This window comes from Macaca fascicularis, chromosome 7, assembly GCF_037993035.2.
Source record: "Macaca fascicularis isolate 582-1 chromosome 7, T2T-MFA8v1.1".
Classification (NCBI taxonomy): domain Eukaryota; kingdom Metazoa; phylum Chordata; class Mammalia; order Primates; family Cercopithecidae; genus Macaca; species Macaca fascicularis.
Genome location: NC_088381.1, coordinates 89130070 through 89153202, shown reverse-complemented (window position 1 = coordinate 89153202; position 23133 = coordinate 89130070). Strand labels below are relative to the sequence as shown.

The 23133-nt window shown below is 42.2% G+C and overlaps 2 protein-coding genes across 17 annotated transcripts in view; both read left to right on the top strand.

Annotated features, from left to right (window-relative positions):
* Positions 1-47: 47 nt before the first annotated feature.
* Positions 48-18480, top strand: RAB2B (RAB2B, member RAS oncogene family). Of its 7 annotated transcripts, none has more exons than XR_012415535.1 (9): positions 48-205; positions 435-506; positions 2110-2177; positions 8489-8527; positions 8748-8840; positions 9396-9519; positions 13789-13900; positions 15112-15180; positions 16222-18480. XR_012415535.1 is itself a non-coding variant. In XM_073996935.1 (8 exons), exons 3-8 carry the CDS (start codon positions 2143-2145, stop codon positions 16327-16329), a joined length of 456 nt encoding a protein of 151 aa, XP_073853036.1. In that variant the 5' UTR covers positions 48-205; positions 435-506; positions 2110-2142; the 3' UTR covers positions 16330-18480. The 7 variants fall into 7 exon arrangements, 2 of the variants coding, with proteins under 2 accessions (XP_073853036.1, XP_005560842.1); XR_012415531.1 differs by lacking the exon at positions 9396-9519 and adding an exon at positions 10759-10856 and having other exon boundaries at positions 8445-8527; XR_012415532.1 differs by having other exon boundaries at positions 8445-8527.
* Positions 18481-21335: 2855 nt separating this feature from the next.
* Positions 21336-23133, top strand: part of CHD8 (chromodomain helicase DNA binding protein 8) — a 67990-nt gene continuing 66192 nt past the window's right edge. For all 10 annotated transcript variants that reach the window (XR_012415525.1, XR_012415524.1, XM_073996906.1 and 7 more), the window contains exon 1: positions 21336-21428. The gene's annotated coding sequence lies outside the window, so the exon portion shown is untranslated. The remainder of the gene's footprint in view (positions 21429-23133) is intronic.

Genomic DNA, 23133 nt, shown 5'->3' with positions numbered 1-23133 from the left:
GGATTTCTGGGGAGAGCAATAGAGACGTGATCTGGGCTAGAGGAGCCGGAGAGGGTGGGCGGCCGGGAAGAAGAAGATCGGTAGATTGAGTGGCTAGAGAGGTTGGAGGTAAGTGGCTGTAGAAGTCGGGCGGACCCGGAACCCAGAGGACGCGACATCATGACTTATGCTTATCTCTTCAAGTATATCATCATCGGAGACACAGGTAACCCTCAGGTTGTTCGCCTTCAAGGCTGGGGCGGACGTCCGAAGCTCCCAAATTGGGTGGCGGGGGCGGGGCTCACTTTGTGGGCTGGGCGATTCGAGACGGGCGGGGCGGTTCGGGGCGGCCAGGGGCGGGGCTCGGGGACCCCCCGCTTCTCTGGTCCGGGAAGTCCAGAGTCCGGGTAGTGTTCCAGCGCTACGTGACTCTGGGAGCGTGTTTTCTCTTTCAGGTGTGGGGAAGTCATGTCTCCTCCTGCAGTTTACAGATAAGCGGTTCCAGCCTGTCCACGACCTCACAATAGGTAAGTGCATCTACTTGTTCCAGAACAGATAAAACCTGACTAGCTAAATTGCTAAAGTGGAAAGTTAGCAGCCTTCAGTGTTCAAAGTAAAAAGTTATCCCTCACTACTTTAAACTAGTCCAAAGTTATGTTAATGAAGTGGTTAATCAAACGTTGATATGTGGCGAGTAGTGTAAGGGAGAGTATATAATTGAAAGGTAACTTTTTAGAGTGTGAGGTAGAGACTTGTCATATAATTTTTTTCAAGTACAATTTTTTATGTTTATGGAAAATCCCACGAAAGCATAACTGCTTATTTGTAAACTCATCTGTGCTTTGCAGTAAATTAATACCAGCCTTACTTTTAAAAAGTAAACACCAATACATGGACATTTTTTATATTGGTGAAGAAGCAAATTGAAGAGTCATCCCTGCCTTAGAATTAATAGGCAAATAAAACTAAAAACTTTCCTTTTAAATAAAACAGTGTGTTAAACAGTTCCTCATACCCACTGGGGATCCTGGAAAATATTAACATTTCCCACACATTTGTGATAAGGCATAGCCTGAAGGGGCTTTTAGCTACCCCCTCTTCATTATCTCCATAACCCCAGTCCAAATAAACAACATATATGAAACTAGCTTTGTTGCCATGCAAATGCAGTTTCTAAATAAAACTCCTACATCCCCATTCTTACAATATTGCTACTTCCAAGTCACACCTGTGTGGAAATCTGAAGCTACCACTGTTCTAACGGATTTATTTAGAGTCAAATAATTGATGGGGTTAGAAAAGGATTTAGAAGGCAGTATCAACCAAAAGGTATTTTAAAGGGAATATTGAGTGAATTCTTACTTTGTGATAGGGGCTAATGATACAATGCTTAACAAGGCAAGAATGCTTAATTGTTCCTCTGGCAATTATTGGAGATATAAAATGTATTGTTAAAAAAAAATTAGGTGGGCGTTGTGGCGTGCGCCTGTAAGGTACATACTGGGGAGGCTGAGGCAGGAGAATCACTTGAACTCGGGAGGTGGAGGCAGTAGTGAGCCGAGAACGCACCACTGCACTCCAGACTGGGTGACAAAGCAAGAGACTCCATCTCAAAAAAAAAAAAAAAAAAAGTATTGTTTCTGAGAACCTATTTCTTAGGCTCTTTTCTTAAAGAAAAAAATCTGGAATTACAAAAAAATAAATATTGTTTTAAATAGAGACTAGAGAGTGACCGAGAAAGTGTCAGGAAGCATTTCCAGAATTTTTAGGAGTTTTTTGGAAAAGTTACAAAACTAAATGTTACCTAATCAAATTTAAGCATTAACTGACATTGCTAAAAAATTACCCTTTTAAATTTGACTTCTTAATTGGTTTTGTTTTCCCATATGTGCTTTTTGGTTACATTCCTGAGGTCATTAGAGCACAATTTTTTAATTCCAGAAGGGAAATGAAGAACCTTGAGAAACACAAAGTTAATTGGAGCAAATAGGCAGCAATAATGGAATTAGTGGCATTGAGTTCAGACTAAAGGATGGGTATAACACATTGAGGAAAGGCAGGAACCTCCTCCCACTCCACATGGCTGCTGTTCATGAGAATCACATTCTTTCTCTTGGTCTTTACCAACAGGTGTGGAGTTTGGAGCTCGTATGGTCAACATTGATGGAAAACAAATCAAACTGCAAATCTGGGATACGGTGAGAGTACAAAATAATTTAGTCTCTGACCAACATCCAAGTATAGTAAGAAAAGCCAATGCAAAGGAAAGGGGCAATGAGGGTGGGACTAATAGTGGGGATAAAATAGGGGAAAGGTGAAATCAAAGAGATAGAGAAGCTTTTTTTTTTTTTTTTTTTTTTGAGACGGAGTCATGCTCTGTCGCCCAGGCTGGAGTGCAGTGGCCGGATCTCAGCTCACTGCAAGCTCCGCCTCCCGGGTTCACGCCATTCTCCTGCCTCAGCCTCCCAAGTAGCTGGGACTACAGGCGCCAGCCACTTCGCCCGGCTAGTTTTTTGTATTTTTTAGTAGAGACGGGGTTTCACCGTGTTAGCCAGGATGGTCTCGATCTCCTGACCTCGTGATCCGCCCGTCTCGGCCTCCCAAAGTGCTGGGATTACAGGCTTGAGCCACCGCGCCCGGCCGAGATAGAGAAGCTTTTAATTCTATCTGTTACAGTTACAAATTCTGGATGCTATATCTTTGTGTTGTAAACTGTCCAAGTAATATATTAGTTTAGTAAAAATAAAATCAAACTATAAATTTATAGCATGGAAAATAAATGTCTCCTTTTTATACATAAACGCTTTCTCCTTCCCCGTCTTGGTTGCTACTCTAGCAAGGGAATCATTACTGATGATTCCATGTGTATGCTTTCAAACTTTTTCTATGCATTTAGATACATACATATGAACAGGGAAATACAGGGAACACAGGTTGTAGAGACCTTTCCATATCCATACATAGAGATCTACTTCATTCCTAGAGATCTACTTCATTCCTTTTAACCACTGCGTAGTCATGGAATGTCAGTAGCATAATTTATGGAACCATCCTCCCTTTGATAGAAATTTGGGTTATTTTCCAATTTTTAATTATTGCAAAATTTCACTGAGCATTCTTTTTTTTTGAGACAGAGTTTCACTCTTGTCACCCAGGCTGGAGTGCAGTGGTGTGATCTTGGCTCACTGCAACCTCCACCTCCTGGGTTCAAGCGATTCTCCAGCCTCAGCCTCCTGAGTAGCTGGGATTACAGGCACCCACCACCACACCTGGCTAATGTTTTTTGTATTTTTATTTTTTATTTTTTTGAGACAGAGTCTTGCTCTGTCATCCAGGCTGGAGTGCAGTGGCATGATCTCGGCTCACTGCAAGCTCCGCCTCCCGGGTTCACTCCATTCTCCTGCCTCAGCCTCCTGAGTAGCTGGGACTACAGGCTCTCGCCACCATGCCTGGCTAATTTTTTGTATTTTTAGTAGAGACGGGTTTTCACCATGTTAGCCAGGTTGGTCTCGATCTCCTGACCTCGTGATACACCCGCCTCGGCTTCCCAAAGTGCTAGTATTACAGGCGTTAGCCACCGCGCCCAGCCGTTTTTTTGTATTTTTAATAGAGATGGAGTTTTGCCATGTTGGCCAGGATGGTCTTGAACTGACCTCAGGTGATCCACCCACCTGAGCCTCTCAAAATGCTGGGATTACAGGCATGAGCCACAGTGCCTGGCCTGAACATTCTTATTTACTAAAATCTTTATGCAAATGTTTGAGAATTTTTGTGATACCTGCACAGAAATGGAAATTCTATCAAAAACTTGTACATATTTTCAAATTTGGTATATGTAGTAATGCCAAAATTTAGTTTGGCTTAGTGTAATTTTGCCCTATCCAGATAAATTGCTTCAGTGTGCATTATCTCATTTGATTTGTACCTTTTTCCCCCTAAGTAAAATAATACCTTAGTCTCCATTCTAGTTAAAGGGAGCTAGCAAATAGTTCATAATATCTGGCTAAAATCTCTTTCTTTTTTTACTTACTTCTTATTATGTGATTCTGTTTCTTCTCTGAACTGAGAGCTAAAGCCATTATATCTACAAACAGTGTACAAATTATTTTTCCTTTTTTTCTTTTCCTCCCTTTCCTCCCCTTCCTTCCCCAGTGCTCCTTACCACACACAAGTGTATGTCTTAAAAGTAGTTGAAGCTTAAGTCCGTCTGTCTATCCATCCATCCATCCATATCTACAGATCTATCCCCCGCCCCGCTGCACTGGGGAATTTTTGTATTTTTTGTAGAGACGGGGTTTTCAACATGTTGCCCAGACTGGTCTCGAACTCGTGGACTCAAGCGATCTGCCCTCCTCAGCCTCCCAAAGTGTTGGGATTGCACCTGGCCAAAATGAATGTTTTGATGCCAGGAAAAAACCCAATAAGTGCCATTTAATAGAATGGTCATGGCAGTGGCCTTTTTTCTTTTTTTTTTTTAAGTGCTCATATGGGACATGGTTGGATCGTGAAAGTAAGAAAGTTGAGAGCTTGATTCTGCTAAGAGAAAGCATAAAAAGAAAAAAGAGGAAAGTTGAGAGCCACTACTTTGGACAGAATTCTTAAGAACTACACGGTCATCCAACTGGCCTAGATCTTTTCTCTTCCCTTTTAAAACTGTCTTGAGATTAATATTTGCTAAATCATAAAAAGAAACCAGTTTCAGAATACTGTGGTTTTCTATTTATTTTGAAAATTTTAAAAGATTCATACCTATAATGTTGTGTCCATCTAGTCTGTCGCCTTTTGGTGACCTGGTCATTTCTCCCTTGTCAGCCTTGATCTCCTTGATCTCCTGCCCATTGTTTACCCATCTTAGCTTCCCACTTTATTGACCCATTCTCTCACTTACTTCCAAAGCCATCCTACGTGAAAATGTTGAGGGATTACCGTGATAGGTGTTTTAAAGAGATCAGGTTGTCCAAACGTTTTTGTTGTCTTTGTTCTGACATTTATATGGATTTAGAGAAGCATATTTTAAAAAATCGTGTGTGTGTGTGTGTGTGTACGTATTCCTAAATTATCATGCTAATGAATAGGTATTTTACTGTAACATATAAAATACTGATCAAATAATATCAACTTAGTTTGTATTTTACTTCGGAATGCATTTTAAAAAATTTTTTTCCTTAATAAACCCTTCATTGGAAGGAATGCATTTTGATTTTTAGGAAAATAGTGTATCTGACTTTCTAGGAGTTGATACTTCAAACTGTGTATCTTAAACAGTATAGTATGATGCTTCCACTTGGGAGAGATTAGAAAGCTATTAATTATCTTATCAAACCTTCATCTAGGCTGGGTGTTGTGGCTCATGCCTGTAATTCCAGCACTTTGGGAGGCCGAGGCGGGCAGATCACCTGAGGTCATGAGTTCAAGACCAGCCTGGCCAACATGATGAAACCCCGTCTCTACTAAAAATGCAAAAATTAACCAGGCTTGGTGGTGGGTGCCTGTAATCCCAGCTACTTGGGAGGCTGAGGCAGGAGAATCATTTGAACCTGGGAGGCGGAGGTTGCAGTGAGCCAAGATCATGCCACTGCACTCCAGCCTGGGCAACAGAGCGAGACTCTCTCAAAAAAAAAAAAGAAAAAAAAAAAACCTTCATCTTAGTTCTTTGCTGCTGCGGATTTTCTTTTTTCTTTTCTTTTTTTTTTTTTTTGACAGGGTCTTGCTCTGTCACCCAAGCTGGAGTGCAGTGGCACCATCTCCACTCATTGTACCCTCAACCTCCCCAGTTCAAGCAGTCCTCCCACCTCAGCCCCCCAAGTAGCTGGGACTACAGATGTGCGCCATCACACCTGGCTAATTTTTTGTATTTTTTTTAGAGACGTGGTTTCACCATGTTGCCCAGGCTGGTCTCGAACTCCTGAGTTCAAGTGATCTGCCCACCTCGGCCTTCCAAAGTGCTGGGATTACAGGCATGAGCCACAGTGCCCAGCCTGCCTCTGCAGATTTTTTTTACTGAGGATGGACAAGGACACCTGAGACTGATACAGACAAGCCCAGGTTGAACTGCTCACTCTTTCTAGCTTACTGGTTCACAAACTTTGATTCATGAACTGGATTGAGATGAAGTAGAGTGATTTTTTTTTTTTAATTTAGACGGAGTCTTGCTCTGTTGCCCAGGCTAGAGTGTAATAGCGCCATCTCGGCTTACTGCAACCTCCACCTCCTGGGCTCAAGCAATTCTCCTGCCTTAGCCTCCTGAGTAGCTGGGATTACGGGCGCACGCCACCACGCCCAGCTAATTTTTGTATTTTTAGCAGAGACAGGGTTTCACAATGTTGGTCAGGCTGGTCTCAAACTCCTGACCTCGTGATCTGCCTGCCTTGGCCTCCCAAAGTGCTGGGATTACAGGCATGAGCCACTGCACCTGGTGAATGATATGATTTTAGAAGGTTTTCTCATGACCCACTGATAGCATTTTCAGCTGCTAAAGTTAAATGCTGCCATGTGATTGAACCATCATGTGGGCCTCCCCCAAACTTTCCCTTTTAGTTCTTGGTAGGCTGTGAGGGAAGTAGAGGGAGACTTTCAACTATAGCAGAAGAGGAGAAAAAGTAAACACTAAAAGGAAAACAAGACCCAAATAATGTAAGACATTAGGGAGTAAATATAAAACTTTTAAGTATTTTTTTAATCTTAACGTATTATTAGTATTATGACAAGGGACTTTAGAATTATTTTTTATTTTTAGATTCTGATGCTCTAACAGCTATGCAACTCCCTAAAATGTTTCTATGATTCTTTATAGAAAGAGATTCTTCTGTTGTTGGAAAATGAAGCTTAGAGTTAGTATACTGGAATTCTCTTCTCACCTGCAAACCCCAGTTTAGGTTATATGATATAGTGGCTAAGAGGACAAGTTTTTGTGCTAGGAAGTACTAAGATCCTAAGTTTAAACTATGGTTCTAGCACTTAATAAGCTTTATGATTTGGGGCTGTTTATTAAACTTATGTGAGCCTCATTTTCCCCATTTTTAAAAGGGAGTAATAGGTCAGGCGCAGAGGCTCAAGCCTGTAATCCCAGCACTTTGGGAGGCGGAGGTGGGCAGATCACGAGGTCAGATTGAGACCATCCTGGCTAACACGGTGAAACCCCGTCTCTACTAAAAAATACAAAAAACTAGCCGGATGTGTTGGGGGGCGCCTGTAGTCCCAGCTACTCCGGAGGCTGAGGCAGGAGAATGGCGATAACTCGGGAGGCGGAGCTTGCAGTGAGCTGAGATCCAGCCACTGCACTCCAGCCTGGGCGACAGAGCGAGACTCCATCTCAAAAAAAAAAAAAAAAAAGAAGAAATAATATATGTAATTGCCTCTTATAGTTCCCAACACATTATATACGCCAAAAAGTAGTTTATAGTACTATTGCAGTGTTATAATTAGTATTACCACTATTATTGGTATTATACTATGAGAAAGCCATTTATCTTCCCACATCCTTAATCATGATTCTCCCATTTGTGACATATAAATTATAGTCTTACCTCCTTTTATACAAGGATATGAGGATACATTATTTCAAGAATGTGAAAACTTTCTTAATAGGATAGATTCAATGTACAGGGTATTCACATTATTTAAAAAATGTTTTTGTTTTCCCTAAAGGAAAAAAAAGAACTATTCCATCAATAAAGCAAAAGTACCCAGTATTATGGGGGCATTAATAAATTATTCAGTTTTAAATAGAACTTAATATCTTTGTCCAACTGGAAGTGAGAACATTTGGATTTTTCTAGGAAAACTCTATGCTGGGCCCTGGGCTGCTTTCTCTGTTCCTTATTCCTGTTTCCCATGACAGGAGCTCAGCAAGGGACATCTAGGTAGTCCTGCATTATCAGTGGAATGCTGAAGGTCAGTTAGAAGATACTCAGTTTTAAGTGCTTTTAATCTAATTTTTATATCGATTCATTGGAATGAAATTCCTGTTAGACCAGGTTTTGGCATTCTAAGATAACTTTCATTTTTATAGATAGAGAAATAGAACAGAAAGATTAATATGGTGTGTTCAATATCATATTTGGGATTGAAAAAAACGACATACACTCCGTTTCCAGTCCTATTTCCAGTTGTTCTTTCACGAGGATATTGGGAAATGTATGCAAATGTCTTTATCACGCTGACTGTGGGGTGCCACGGGTATTTAGTATCTGGGATCCAGGGTGCTAAACATCCACTAATCTGATGGACAGTCTCTCAGGAAGAGTAAGTGACTGCCCAAAATATGAATGCACTCCCATAGAAAAATACTGATTTCCCACTTGGGCTTCTTCTTGGGCAGGCATGTTTTCCTTCCCTAATTCTCTTCTTAATAGAAGTTCTTTTTTTAGTTAAGTCCTTTGTATTAGGGTGGCATGTGATCAAGTCAGTTCTGTGGAAATAACCTGGTTTTGTTGGGATTTTTTGTTGCCATGTTGGTGGGAAAGGCTGGGCAAGAATCCTTCCGTTCTATCACCCGTTCCTACTACAGGGGAGCAGCTGGAGCACTGCTGGTGTACGACATTACAAGGTGAGCCAGATCTGGTGCATGGGAGGGAGATTCTTCCCTACATCCTCTAAAGCTTTTTTTTTTTTTCTATCTACTGATTCTATTAAGGATGTTAACTAGGAATGACCTCTCTAATATTTTTCTTTACACATATGGCTTCCCCTCTTTTCCTATACACTTGGAGTTGTTTTGGCCTTTTGAAGTGTGTCTCTGACCCACATTCTACATTTTTCTGCTGTAGGCGTGAAACCTTCAACCACCTGACCTCATGGTTAGAGGATGCCCGGCAGCACTCTAGTTCCAACATGGTTATCATGCTCATTGGGAATAAGAGGTAAAATTGTATCCATGTGAATAATAGTTAACAGGAGTCATCTAGGTACTCTATGCACATTGAATATCTTGATCCCCAAACTTTCTCAGTTTATAGTAGTCTTAGTGTTTCAGTAAAAAAAAATTTTATTGTGATAAAATATATATGACATAAAATTTACCATTTTAACTATTTTTGAGTGTACAGTTCTGTAGCATTAAGAATATTCATTGTTCCGCAGCCATCACCAACATCCATCTCCAGAACTTTTTCATCTTCTCAAACTCTATACACATTCAACACTAACTCCCCATCTTCCCTCCCCAACTCCCCTCATCCCTCAGCCCCTGACAGCCATCATTCTACTTTCTTTCTCTATGAATTTGACTACTACTGGTACCTCATACAAGTGGACTCATGTAATATTTGTGCTTTTGTGACTGGCTTATTTCACTTAGCATAATGTCTTCAAGGTTTATCCATATTGTAGCATGTGTCAGAATTTCCTTCCTTTTTAAAGATGAGTAATATTCATTGTATGCATATACCACATTTTGTTTATCCATCTGTCCACAGACAGTTGGGTTACTGCCATCCTTTGACTATTGTGAATAATGCTGCTATGAACATGGATCTGTTCAAGTCCCGGCTCTGAATTCTTTTGGGTATATGCCCAGAAGTGGGATTGCTGGATCATATGGTAATTCTGTCTTTTAGTTTTTGAGGAACTGCCATACCATTTTCCATGGCAGCTGTCTTATTTTACATTATTTCCAGCAATGTACAAGGATTCCAGTTTCTCTACATCCTTAACAACACTTGTTATTCTCAGTAAATTTTTCTTGACACCCATAGGCCGAAAGAAGTGCCTAATAGTTTTATTAAATAGTTATACCCAAACAACATGAGTATTTTTTATAACTACTTAGTAACTGTTCGAAAATAAAAAGGCCAGGCACAGTGGTGTATGCCTGTAATCCCAGCTCTGGAAGGATTGCGTGAGCACAGAAGTTGAAGACCAGCCTGGGCAATATAATGAGGCCTTGTTTATACAAAAAAATTTTTAAATGAGGTGGGAGGATCACTTGGGCCTGTGAGGTTGAGGCTGCAATGAAGCCATAATTGTACCACTGCACTCCTGCCTCAGCAACAGAAGTGAGACCCTGTATTAAAAAAAAAGAAAAAATATGCTGGGCGTGGTGGCTCACGCTTATAATCCTAGCACTTTGGGAGGCCAAGGCGGGCAGATCACGAGGTCAGGAGTTCGAAACCAGCCTGGCCAATAATATGGTGAAACCCCATCTCTACTAAAAAAATACAAAATGTAGCCAGGCATAGTAGCATGTGCTTCTAGTCCCAGCTATTCAGGAGCTTGAGGCAGGAGAATTGCTTGAACTGGGGAGGTGGATTTAGCAGTGAGCTGAGATAGTGCCACTGCACTCCATCCTGGGCGACGGAGTGAGACTTTGTCTCAAAAAATAAAAATAAAAAATTGTTTTTAAATTTCATTCTTAAATAGCAACGGTTACTTACTAAAGACCTCTGTGTGTCTGCTGGGCACTGCATAGCTTCTCAAACCTTGAAATCATGATTGCACACTGCTACTTCATTTCCCATTCCATATTGATTTTTGTGTAGTGCTTCCTTTTTTATAACAGCAACTGCCAAAAACAACTTCTCAGAAATATGAAGGTATTGAATGAATTTTATCATGATCTGATGTTGACATTGCAAATTGTCTTAAGCTTGTAATTCATGTAGTATCCTTGTGTTGAGTGTTACTGTGTTTTCCTCAAAAGTTTAAAGTATCCCATGGTACCCTTGTGAGTTTGTAGTAGTGCCCAGAGTGTACTATTTGAGAACCGTGGCCACAGGCTAATTGTTTTTGTTTGTTTTTGTTTCATTTTGTTTGAGATGGAGTTTCACTCTTGTCACCCAGGCTAGAGTGCAATGGCATGATCTCGGCTCACCACAACCTCCACCTCCTGGGTTCAAGCGATTCTCCTGCGTCAGCCTTCCAAGTAGCTGGGATTACAGGCATGTGCCACCACATCTGGTTAATTTTTTTGTATTTTTAGTATAGACGGGGTTTCTCCATGTTGGTCAGGCTGGTCTTGAACTCCTGACCTCAGGTGATCCACCCGCCTTGGTTTCCCAAAGTGCTGGGATCACAGGCATGAGCCACCACACCCGGCCTGCTAATTGTTTTTATGGTATCAGTCAATTTATTGAAAACTACTGTGCCAGACTCTGAGTTTGCAAGGTGGAAAAAAGTCATGCCCCTGCTCTTATGGAGCTTACAGTCTAGTGAGGGCATAGATGTTATTAAATATAAAATTATTTTTATCAAATTGTCAATTGTGATAAATGCAATGGAGGAAAAAGGGTGCTATGAAAGAATAACAGGGTACCTACTTTTGGTTAGGAGTGGTATTAAGCTGGGATCTGAAGGATGGGCAAGAGCCTGCTGGGCAAAGATTTTTTAAAAGGGTGTTACTTAGGGGGAACAAACTATACAAATGCCTTGAACTTGGAAGAAGCTTGACACTTTTATTGAAAGAAACGTAGTATGATTGGACTAAATGCAAGATGAGGTTGGAAAAGTAGGTAGGGACTAGATTTCATAGCACCTTAGGGGCCTGAGTAAGGGTTTTGGATTTTATTCTAAATACATGGAAATTGAAGCTTGGGCGATAGGGGATTAAAAATAATAATAAATAAATACACTGGAAGCATTTTAAAGTTTTAAGTAGAGAAGTGGCTTGATCAGATTTTAAAAGATCACTCTGGAGGGGAACAAGGGCTGAAGTAGGATACCAGTTGCAATAGTCCACATGAGAAAGAATGGTGGCTTGGTCTAGGAAGTGACCCCAGAAAGAGAGAGAAAAGGATGATTTTAAGGTACATGTTGGAAGTACTTCACTTTGGAATGGATTAGATATTTGGAGTAGTGAGGAATGGGTATCAATAATAACACTTTGGATGTTGGCTTATGCCATTTACTGAGATACAGAAGCCTGGAGCAAAGGCTCGGGGAAAAGAAATTCCATTTTGATGTGTTAAGTTTGAAGTCCGTTTTAGGTATCAGTGTGGGAATAAGAATTCACAAATGTACAAATCTGGTGCTTTTAGTCAAGCATCTGGGCTAGAGGTATAAATTTGGGAGGGTTGACATTTAGATAGTTCTTCGTGGTCTTCACACAGCTGATGGTATAACAAATTAAAATATTATAGATTTGTTGTTCTTTAATGGTCTTACACTTTTTTTTCCAAGGAGTTGGAAAACTGGAAACCTCACAAATGAAAATTTTCAAAATGAAAAATATGAATCACGAACAGCCCAACCTTGCCTTATTCTTCAGTTTGTTTTTTTGGTTTTTTTTTTTTTTTTTTTTTTTGAGACAAGGTCTCATGCTGTTGCCCAGGCTGGAGTACAGTGACATGCTCAGCTCACTGCAACCTCTGTTTCCATGGCTCAAGAGATCCTCTCACCTCAGCCTCTCAAGTAGCTGGGACTACAGGCATGTGTCACCACGCTCTGCTGATTTTTAAATTTTTTGTAGAGACAGGGTCTCACTGTACTGTGCAGGCTGGTCTTAAACTCCTGGGCTCAAGTAATCCTCCTGCCTCAGCCTCCCACAGTGTTGAGATTATAGGCATAAGCCACCACGCCCAGATCTTCAGCCTTTTATCCTGTTTTTCTTTTCTTTTTTTTTTTTTTTTTTTTTTGAGACGGAGTCTCGCTGTGTCACCCAGGCTGGAGTGCAGTGGCGCGATCTCGGCTCACTGCAAGCTCCGCCTCCCGGGTTCACGCCATTCTCCTGCCTCAGCCTCCGAGTAGCTGGGACTACAGGCGCCCGCCACCACGCCCGGCTAGTTTTTTGTATTTTTAGTAGAGACGGGGTTTCACCGTGTTAGCCAGGATGGTCTCGATCTCCTGACTTCGTGATCCACCCGCCTCGGCCTCCCAAAGTACTGGGATTACAGGCTTGAGCCACCGCGCCCGGCCAATCCTGTTTTTCATAAGGTGTTTTGATGCCATTTTTATTCCCTTTCTCAGTCCTTAGCTCTATCTTTTTTCCCCCATATCATCTAATTTTATCCGTATCACTTTCTCTGAATTCCCTGGTGGCAAGCTGCTTTTATATGCACTAGTAATGAAACCAGTTAGAATTAAGACAACTGTGTTTTCCTTATTCCTGGCTCATTCTCTTCTTGTGGATTGATTCCAGTAGAAAAGGAAGATGCTCATCACTGCTGGATGGGACATCTTATGGCTTTTCTACTTTCTAGTAACTAGAGTTTTCCTTTTTTTTTTTTTTTTCAAGATACAGTCTTGGTTTGTCACCCAGGCTTCAGTGCAATGGCACGATCTCAGCTCACTGCAGCCTCCACCTCCCATGTTCAAGCAATTCTCCTGCCTCAGCCTCCCGAGTAGCTGGGATTACAGGCGCCTGTCACCACACTCAGCTAATTTTTGTAGTTTTAGTAGAGACGGGATTTCACCATGTTGGCCAGGCTGATTTCGAACTCCTGACCTCGTGATCCACCTGTCTTGGCATCCCAAAGAGCTGGGATTACAGGCATGAGCCACTGTGCCTGACTGAGGTTTTTTTTTTTTTTTTTTTTTTATCATCTATACTTTGCTCTCCTTGATCTCATTGGAAAAACAAGCAATAGAGCATTAAGTTTTGTGTAACTATGGGGGCTTGCCTAACCCTTGATAAGCCTTTTTCTCTGTAATAGAGTGAGTTATTATCTTCAACTATGCAGCAGCTGTCCCAAAACTAAAGAATATTTTCCAAGAGGCTACAGAAATCAGTAACTCTATATAAGAGAGTATCTTGTAGGATCTATGTTCTTTATTAAATAACTGGCCATTGAAACCACGATGGAATTCTTTTAGAAATAGAGTTTCCTCTTTCACTTGGATCTTTTTTTAGTTTTCTCCTTAATTAATCTCTTGCAGTGACCTAGAGTCCCGCAGGGATGTGAAAAGAGAAGAAGGAGAGGCCTTTGCTAGGGAGCATGGACTTATATTCATGGAAACTTCAGCCAAAACAGCCTGCAATGTTGAAGAGGTACTATTTGGAAAACAGTGGGGAAAACTCTTTAGAGATTACACCATTATTTGTCCTTTTATTCAGAATTCTCTTCTCCTATAAGAAATGGGTAAAGAAAGGATGTCTTGGCCGGGCGCAGTGGCTCACACCTGTAATCCTAGCGTTTTTGGAGGCCAAGGCAGGCGGATTGTCTGAGATCAGCAGTTTGTGACCAGCCTGGGCAATATGGTGAAACCCCATCTCTACTAAAATACAAAAAATTAGCCGGTCATGGCAGCATGTGTCTGTAGTCCCAGTTACTCGGGAGGCTGAGGCAGGAGAATTGCTTGAACCCAGGAGGCGGAGGTTGTAGTGAACCGAGATCCTGCCACTGCATTCCAGCCTGGGCAACAGAGCAAGACTCCATCTCCAAAAAAAAAAAAGGGAAAGGATGTCTTGTGGTCATAGTGACTACTTCTCTCATTCCTTTTAAAAGAATTGTCCCATTTTCTTTTACCCTGATTCCCAAGGTTTTACTTTTGCTTTGGGTAATATTAGTTGGCAAGTGTGAATTAGACACCACACTTGTTACTAGTAAATCACTCTGGTTGGAGTGTCTAATGGATTCTACTGTAGTCATTCCTAAGCCTAGTGTTGATGGTATCTTCAGTAAGTAGTGGAGAATAGAGTGTGTTTGTTTTATTTGTAGAAGATGCCAGCCTAGGAACATTTTGGGTCAGTACCAGAATACCACATAATCCTTTTTTTTTTTTTTAACTACTCTTAATGGCTTTTACAAGGACATTTGGGGGACCTTCTGTGTTTTGTTTTGTTTTGTTGAGACTGAGTCTCGTTCTGTCGCCCAGGCTGGAGTGCAGTGGCACGATCTCAGCTCACTGCAACCTGGGCTCCCAGGTTTAAGCGATTTTCATGCCTCAGCTGCCCGAGTAACTGGAATTACAGGCATGCATCACCACGCCTGGCTGATTTTTGTATTTTTAGTAGAGACGGGGTTTTACCATGTTGGGCAGGCTGGTCTTGAACTCCTGACCTCAAGTGACCTGCTCGCCTCGGCCTCCCAAAGTGCTGGGATTACAGGCATGAGCCACTGCGCCCAGCCGACCATCTATGTTTTTTTACTGTTTTCTAATTCACCTTAGAAATTCAAATATGTATAATAATTAATATTCTCTTTCCCTCATTTCTCTACTTGAACTTGAGACTGATGATATGATTTATGTCTCTTTCAGGCCTTCATTAACACAGCCAAAGAAATATATAGGAAGATCCAACAGGGTTTATTTGATGTCCACAATGAGGTAAGAAAGGGTAGAAGTGCTGGCAGTTAACTTTGGTTTGTTCTGAATAGAACTGGAGGTTCCCTAGAATGGAATGCTTACATTCCCCATCTATCATTATATAATTTAAAAGCTCTGCCAATTCAACTTTTTTTTTTTTTTTAAATCTAGGTACACAGAGACCTGTCATCATTTTCTGTTTTCCTCAAGTCTGACACCCAGAATGCTTAAAGAGATTATTGGTGATCTAAAAGACTTATACAATATGGGAGATTTTCTTGTCAACCTCAGTTTTTTACTATTCTAGAACATAAGGGAGGTATAATTCATAGTGGCTTAGGAGAGTAATTTCTATAAAGCAAATTCTGGAACAAAACAAAAAGAATCATATGCTACTTCTGCTCTTTGCCTCCTCCACTCTTACCTAATCACAACCTAATTCTGCACATAGCTATGACATTTAAGTATAATATGGTCCCCTAAAAATGAGCACAGGGGCCACGTGTGGTGGCTCATGCTTATAATCCCAGCACTTTGAGAGGCTGAGCTGGGGAGATTGCTTGATGCCAGGACTTCAAGACCCACCTGGGCAACAAAGAGAGACCCCGTCTCTAAAATGAGCACGGGGTGCAGTGGTGCACCCGTAGTCTGAGTGACTTGGGAGGCTGAGGCAGGATCACTTGAGGCCAGAAGTTTGAGGCTGTAGTGCACGCTGGTCATACCTGTGAATAGCCACTGCACTACAGCCTGGGCAATGTAGGGAGACCTCATTTCCTCAAGGAAAAAAAAAGTACACAAAAGCCACTTGTAGTCAACTAGAATATTTAGACCATAGGTAGTCATCTTATTCTTACTGTCATAGATTATTGTTGCACATCAGTCTGGCTAGGGCACCTGGTTACCTGCCAAGGTCAAATCTGCTTTTAGAAAATATAATTAATGATTCCTCCTTTCTCCCCTTTCTTTTTTCTTTCTACCTGGGATACAAGCAGAGATAGCCCCCTCCTCTCTCTAATTCACTTTAACACTGAGGTGGGAACTATTGCCTCTTTTCTTTTACAGGCAAATGGCATCAAGATTGGGCCCCAACAGTCAATTTCAACATCAGTGGGACCCAGTGCCTCCCAGCGGAACTCTCGTGACGTAGGGTCCAACTCTGGCTGCTGCTGAACATCTGGCTTGAACTTTTTTTTTCCTTCCTGGAATAGCTTCAGATCAACAGGCTTAATGAAAGAGGTCTTTCTTGCTTTGGCTGAGAGCAGCCTCTTTTTAAAGTGTGATGTTTTGCCCTTCCACCTAAAGACCAGGAGAGAATTTGGGCCCTTACTGACCTGTCCTCCTTCAAGGACATGAGCATTCCGTATAGATTAGGGTTCTTCTTATCCTCCTATACTAATTTCTTAAATCGTTAGGATCAAAGTTGATTATCACAGTAGTTAAAAATAATAATTTCACGGTGGGGCGCCGTGGCTTATGCCTATAATCCCAGCACTTTGGAAGGCCAACTCTGGGGGATCACCTGAGGTCAAGAATTCGAGACCATCCTGACCAACATGGAGAAACCCCGTCTCAACTAAAAATACAAAATTAGCTGGGTGTGGTGGTGCATACCTGTAATCCCAGGTCTCGGGAGGCCAAGGCAGGAGAATCACTTGAACCCAGGAGGCGGAGGTTGCGCTAAGCTGAAATTGTGCCATTGCACTCCAGCCTGGGCAACAAGAGCGAAACTCTGTCTCGATAAATAAATATATATATATTTGTTTGAGACGGAGTCTTGCTCTGTCTCCAGGCTGGAATGCACTGGCACAATCTTGGCTCACTGCAGCCTCCACGTCCCGGGTTCAAGCAATTCTTCTGCCTCAACCTCCTGAGTAGCTGGGACTACAGGTGCGTGCCACCACGCCCAGCTCATTTTTGTATTTTTAGTATAGGCGGGGTTTCACCATGTTGGCCAGGATGGTCTTGATCTCTTCACCTCATGATCTGCCCACCTTGGCCTCCCAAAGTGCTGGATTACAGGCGTAAGCCACTGTGCCTGGCCTAAATAAATAATTTCATAAGCATATACAATCTGCTTCCCACTAAGAATTAGGGTCAAGGACATTCTGCTTGAACACTTGGAATTGCCCAGATTTGGTTGGCCTTTGGTTGATAGATCCTCTGCCTCGGAATTTCATTGAGTTTTTTCCTTCCTTGCCTTTGGGGGGTCTACTTGCCACTTCCTAAGAATTCTTGTAGAAAGCAGTTCCTTCTACTTGCCCAAGAGCACTGAGTACTTCTCTACTATCCTATTGTTAGCTTCTATCTCTTAGTGTAACTTCAAAACTTTTAAGAGCAGTGGAGTTGGTCAGGGACATGTGGCCACTTATTATTACCTAAAGAAAACATTTGTTCCCTATTCATTTTATTTTAGGGACCAGATCTAACATTGTAGTGTCTTTCACCAGATAGACTTCTACTGTTTCATCAAACTCCCTTCTTAACTAGAACTAGACTTTCTACTCCAATCAGGCTAATCTACTTGCTGAATGTGACGTATTTATTCCTAGTTCCATATGTGTGTACATGCCCTACTCTCCACTAACTATACTTAAAAGTCCAAAAATGTTTTCTTTAGTAACAGACTTAGGTACTTCTAAGCAATTATTAACACAATATTCCTTAGTTTTCATATGTTGGTTATTCATATGTATATTTATATGTATATTTATTTTTATGTATGTTACTATGTAAATATGTTTTGCAGTTGTTTTTGTGTGGAATCTTGTCTTTCCATATAAGTTGTAAGCTCCTTGAGAGCAGGATCCATGTCATTCCTTTATTTTTATAAATCATTCCCCCATCATTCCTTTACAGTGCCTAGTGCTACTCATTATGTGTTCATTGAATTTGACTGACATACTTAAAAACTTAAGGTTTATTTTAGACTTTAAGGGAAACAAAAGACTTGAGTCCTCTCTTTGTAATTCTGCCCCTCTCATTTGTTTACCCTGGGTTTTATACTGTTCTTTTCCTTCTCCCCTCCCACCTTTCCGTGGCTCTTTGCCTCCATTCCATGAGGCATACAGTAAGGCTACCTGCTAGTAAGCAGTCAGATAAGTGGGTACCTATCCAGCCATTCTCTTTTCAGAGCATATAATACTATCTTGGCCAAATTTGCCTTTGCTTCACTCATCATGCAGCCTTCTGGATTGGTTGCTATATGTATCTTTTTTCCTTGATTTCCCATTCTCTTCCACAGCACTGAGGTCTCATGAATTTTTCTACTTTCTTTTTGCTGTTGATGAATTGTTTCATTATTAAATATATGCATGTATCAAAGCTGTTCATACTCCATGTGTCATTTCTGGTTGTATCCCAAACATTAGTAGATACTCTCCTCTTAGGGAATTAAATCAAAGATAATGAAGAAGCCTCTTTGGGATTCATTTTGTACTAGATTCTGACCCCAGTAGTAGTAGTAATAGTTAACAGTGCACCACAGGAAGTTGGAAGATATTTGAGGTATTGCTTTGGTTATGCTTTTGTTTTGTTTTTAAAATCCTACTTGATTCCAGAAAGGATTTGAAGCTGTTGAATTTGGAGTTAGCCTGCCCCTTTACCTCTGGGATAAAACTGAAGTAATAATAGAAAGGTTTTTTTTTTTGTTTTTTTTTTTAACTACCCCCCAAAAAAATCTTTAGCAATTGAGAAGCATTAGAAGATTGGTCAAAGACAGCATTCTGCCTAGAGCTACTGCTTTCAGAGTCAATAAAGGATACCATTTTGGTATTTTGGAGCACAGTTTTTTAGTATTAATGCCCATATCTTGTTCTATTATCCAAGCCAACTTATGACCTTCTGTACTTGGGTATTGCACCAATTGTAAGGGAAGCATGAGAAAAAAAGTATCTGGGTAAAATCATGATCTGTATTTTGACTGAAGTGGTCATGAAGAATTATAAAAAGTGGATCTCCCACCCCATATGAAGAATGGTAGTTACGAAATAATATCCACTTTTTTTTTTTTTTCCTTCTATAGTCTTACCAATGTCCTTTGGTTTTTGAAGGCCAAGACCATTGGAAATCATACTAAGATCAGTGTAGGTAGCAGAAATTGGTTCAGGCACACCTGCTCCCCTTTCCATAATATCTATAGCTCCTTTGATGACAGGTCTATTCTGTACCAGATGGATAATAGACTCTCATCCTAGAAACTATTAATTAAGGTTATATCTGTATATGCATTTACAGACACATTGTTCTAATAAATCTTAATACTAACATCAAATTGATATAATGGCAGCAGTAGCCAGGAGAGAATTCAGCTAACAGATTTTTTTTTTTTTTTTTTGAGATGGAGTTTCTCTGTTGCCCAGGCTGGAGTGCAATGGCGCCATCTCGGCTCACCACAATCTCCGCCTCTGGAGTTCAAGCGATTTTCCTGCCTCAGCCTCCCGAGTAGCTGGGGTTACAGGCATGCGCCACGACAGCCAGCTAATTTTGTATTTTTAGTAGAGATGGGGTTTCTCCATATTGGTCAGGCTGGTCTCGAACTCCCGACCTTAGGTGATCCACCCACCTCGGCCTCCCAAAGTGCTGGGATTATGGGCCTGAGCTACGGCACCCATCTTGACTGACAGATTTTGATACACAGGGAAATGGATTTGGCCAAGTCTTTTTTTTTTTTTGAGATGGAATTTCACTCTTGTTGCCCAGGCTGGAGTGCAGTGGTGAGATCTTGGCTAAGCACAACCTCCACCTCCCGGGTTCAAGCGATTCTCCTGCCTCATTCCCGAGTAGCTGGGATTACCGGTGCCTGCCACCACGCCTGGCTAATTTTTTTTTTTTTCTGTGTTTTTAGTAGAGACGGGGTTTCACTATGTTGGCCAGGCTGGTCTCGAGCTCCTGACCTCAGGCAATCCACCCGCCTCAGCCTCCCAAAGTGTTGAGATTAAAGGCGTGAGCCACCGCGCCCAGTTTAAGGCCAAGTCTTATCACTCATATGACTCCTTAATGGCTCTGAGCTACTATGTAATACCATGCAATTATGTTACTCCTTGAGAAATTCCTTTAATAATCTGGAAGGATTCCCTCACTCACAACTTTAAAAAAGAGATTTCTTGGCCAAGAATGGTGGCCAATCCCAGCACTTTGGGAGGCCGTCCGTAATCCCAGCACTTTGGGAGGCCGAGGTGGGCGGATCACTTGAGGTCTGGAGTTTGAAACCAGCCTGACCAACATGGCGAAACCCCGTCTTTACTAAAAATACAAAAATTACCTGCGTGTGGTGGTGTGCGCCTGTAGTCTCAGCTACTCAGGAGGCTGAGACAAGAAAATTCCTTGAACCCGGGAGGCAGAGGTTGCAGTGAGCCGAGATCGCCCCTCTGCACTCCAGCCTGGGTGACTGAGCGAGACTCCGTCTCAAAAAAAAAAAAAAAAAAGGAATTCCTCCTTAAGTCCTGTTCTTGATTTCCAACTGATTCACAGTGCCCCTACTGGAAAATTTGCAGTGAATCATTAAGATTTTAGTAGCACCTAGAATAGATACATGTCCTGATATTTTGAGTGAGCTGGCCATAAAGGATTACCCTAGGAAACTGTAACTTTCACTGTCATTAGAAGAATTAATTTTTGCTTATTCGATTTGTTAAAATTGCTTTACTCCTACAGTTAAGTGAGAGGGTGGTGGTGGTTGCCCGTAACCACATATGGCATTATTCCAAGGGTTTCACGTCGTGACTGAGGGGCATCCTGAGTGTATACAGAGAGTATGTTCGGGCTGGACCTAGATAGTCGGACAGAACGCCGACAGGGGCTTCAGATTCTTTAAGCACTCTCACCCCGTCCCCGAGTCTGAGCCAAGATGGCTTCCCAGAAGTAGGTAACTAAGTGTTATTTTAGTTCAGAGCGCCCCCAATGGCGGGGGTCAAAAATAGATGCCGAGGGGCCTGGTCGCCTGTGAACTGAGCCGTCAGAGGCGAGCCGCCGCCAGGTTTTATTTTCAATCAGGCATATTTGTGGTCGCCTACGTACCCGTCTCATCCTCCTAGGACCTTCCACTCTCAAGAGACTTCCTGGATGGCGCTCACATTAGCTCGCTGGAAGAGGCCGGGCTTCGGTGCTGCCATTGGCGGATGGGAGCGCAGGGGGGCGGAGCCTAGGGAGAATGGACTACTAGCAAGCTAGATTGAGGCGAGGGCTGGCCATGCTCCGCCGGAAGGCGCCTTGTTCTCGGAGAGGGTGAGTTGAAACACTGCCTGGAAAGGAAGCACCAGGACTTTGCACAGGTAAGCTTCCCGCTCACACCCGCTCCTCAGTGCTGGCCCAGGAGTCAGCAAAAGCTGAGGCTCTCAGAGATTTGATTTAAGTAACTCCTCCTCCTCTCTCTTCCACCCCCTGCTCGCCCCCTAGTTGGGAGGGATCAGGTGCGGGGTGATGCTCCGGACTGAACCAGTCTCCTTTGTGAGAGGTCGGGGGAGAGGGTGGCTGCCGGGCCGAGCCGCGAGGGACTGCCTGGGACGCTGTGGAGTTTTTAGGGCTTGTCATTGCATTACTGGGCGTAGTGTAGATTGGAGGCGGCGCCTTGTTCTCTCTTCAGAGAAGGGAAAACTCCCCGGCCCCGTTTGGTTACTCCATACTTTGGATTCAGAAATCGGTGGTTAGGGTTTTCTACTTCTTTTTATTCTTCTTTTTTCTTCTGTATTTTAATAATAAAGGTGGGTAGGAAAGCATGGGGTAAGCGTATGCAGATTTTTACTTATTCTCAGGTGTAAGTTTTGTGGGTCTCCTGGGAGTGAAGAGCAGGCTGTTGGAGAATGTTTAGAGATGGTGGGAAGACAGGAGCTCAAGCCTTGGATCTTCCTTGACAGGTCTGCAGAACTCAGTGGTTTACTTCACTGATAGAAGACCCCTCCCCCTGCCTTGGAGCGAATGCAGTTTCTTTATTTACCTGTCTCTAGTGTCGCAGGGAATTTCCCTGCAGAAGCTGTGCAAATGCAGCAGTCTCTTGCTTTTTAAGCGATAGTCTTGAAGTGATTAGGGTCTTCACAGAAAAGGTATATAGTGGACCGATCTCTTTTGTATGGCTAAGCAAAGTGAGCCATAAGGCAGAGATTTAGAACTCTGTCTTTTTCTATTAAAGAATAAAGAGCGGAGCGCCCCAAACACAAGCCAGGGGAGCTGCCTTATCAGTGTCTGCTCCATCCTCTACCATCACACCAGTGTCTACAGATCGTTTCATCTCCATGCTTTTCTGAGTTTGTCGACTCAGGCAAGGATTCTCAGCCTAGGTTAGCATCTGCTGAAGTCATCTGGTATGGGGCACATTACATATCGAAAGTGAGTTTGTGATTTGGATAGTGTCCTGTGTTAATTAGATCATGTTTTCTGCTTAGGAATTTCTTTTGTATTGGTCACCCAATTGGTTTCAGAACAAATCCTAGTCAACCTCATAGAGCAAGATGTGAGAAACTTATTTCAAGTACTTGGAATTATCCCAACCCTTAAAAAAAGAGTTATGATAAGAAAAACATTTTCCATGTAAGAACACCTTCTGCTACAAGAGAGGCGTGCCAGTGGATCTGAAGGCAAGTGAAAGACGTTGGCCAAAGAGAGAGTAGGCATGTGTGAAGAGACAGGCTTGGGAGAAGGTTTAAAACTTAAATAGTGGGCTAGGCGCCGCGGCTTACGGTTGTAATCCCAGCACTTTGGGAGGTGGAGGCGGGCGGATCACTCGAAGTCAGGAGTTCGAGACCAACCTGACCATCATGGTGAAACCCCGTCTCTAAAAGTACAAAAAATACAAAAAAAATTAGCTGGGCATGGTCACGTGCGCCTTTAGTCCCAGCTACATGGGAGGCCAAGCCATGAAAATAGCTCGAACCCTGGAGGTGGAGATTGCAGTGAGCCAAGATCGTGTCATTGCATTCCAGCCTGGGTGACACATCGAGAGTGAAATAGCAAAGGAGTAATGGATTGGGATAAGGGATATAA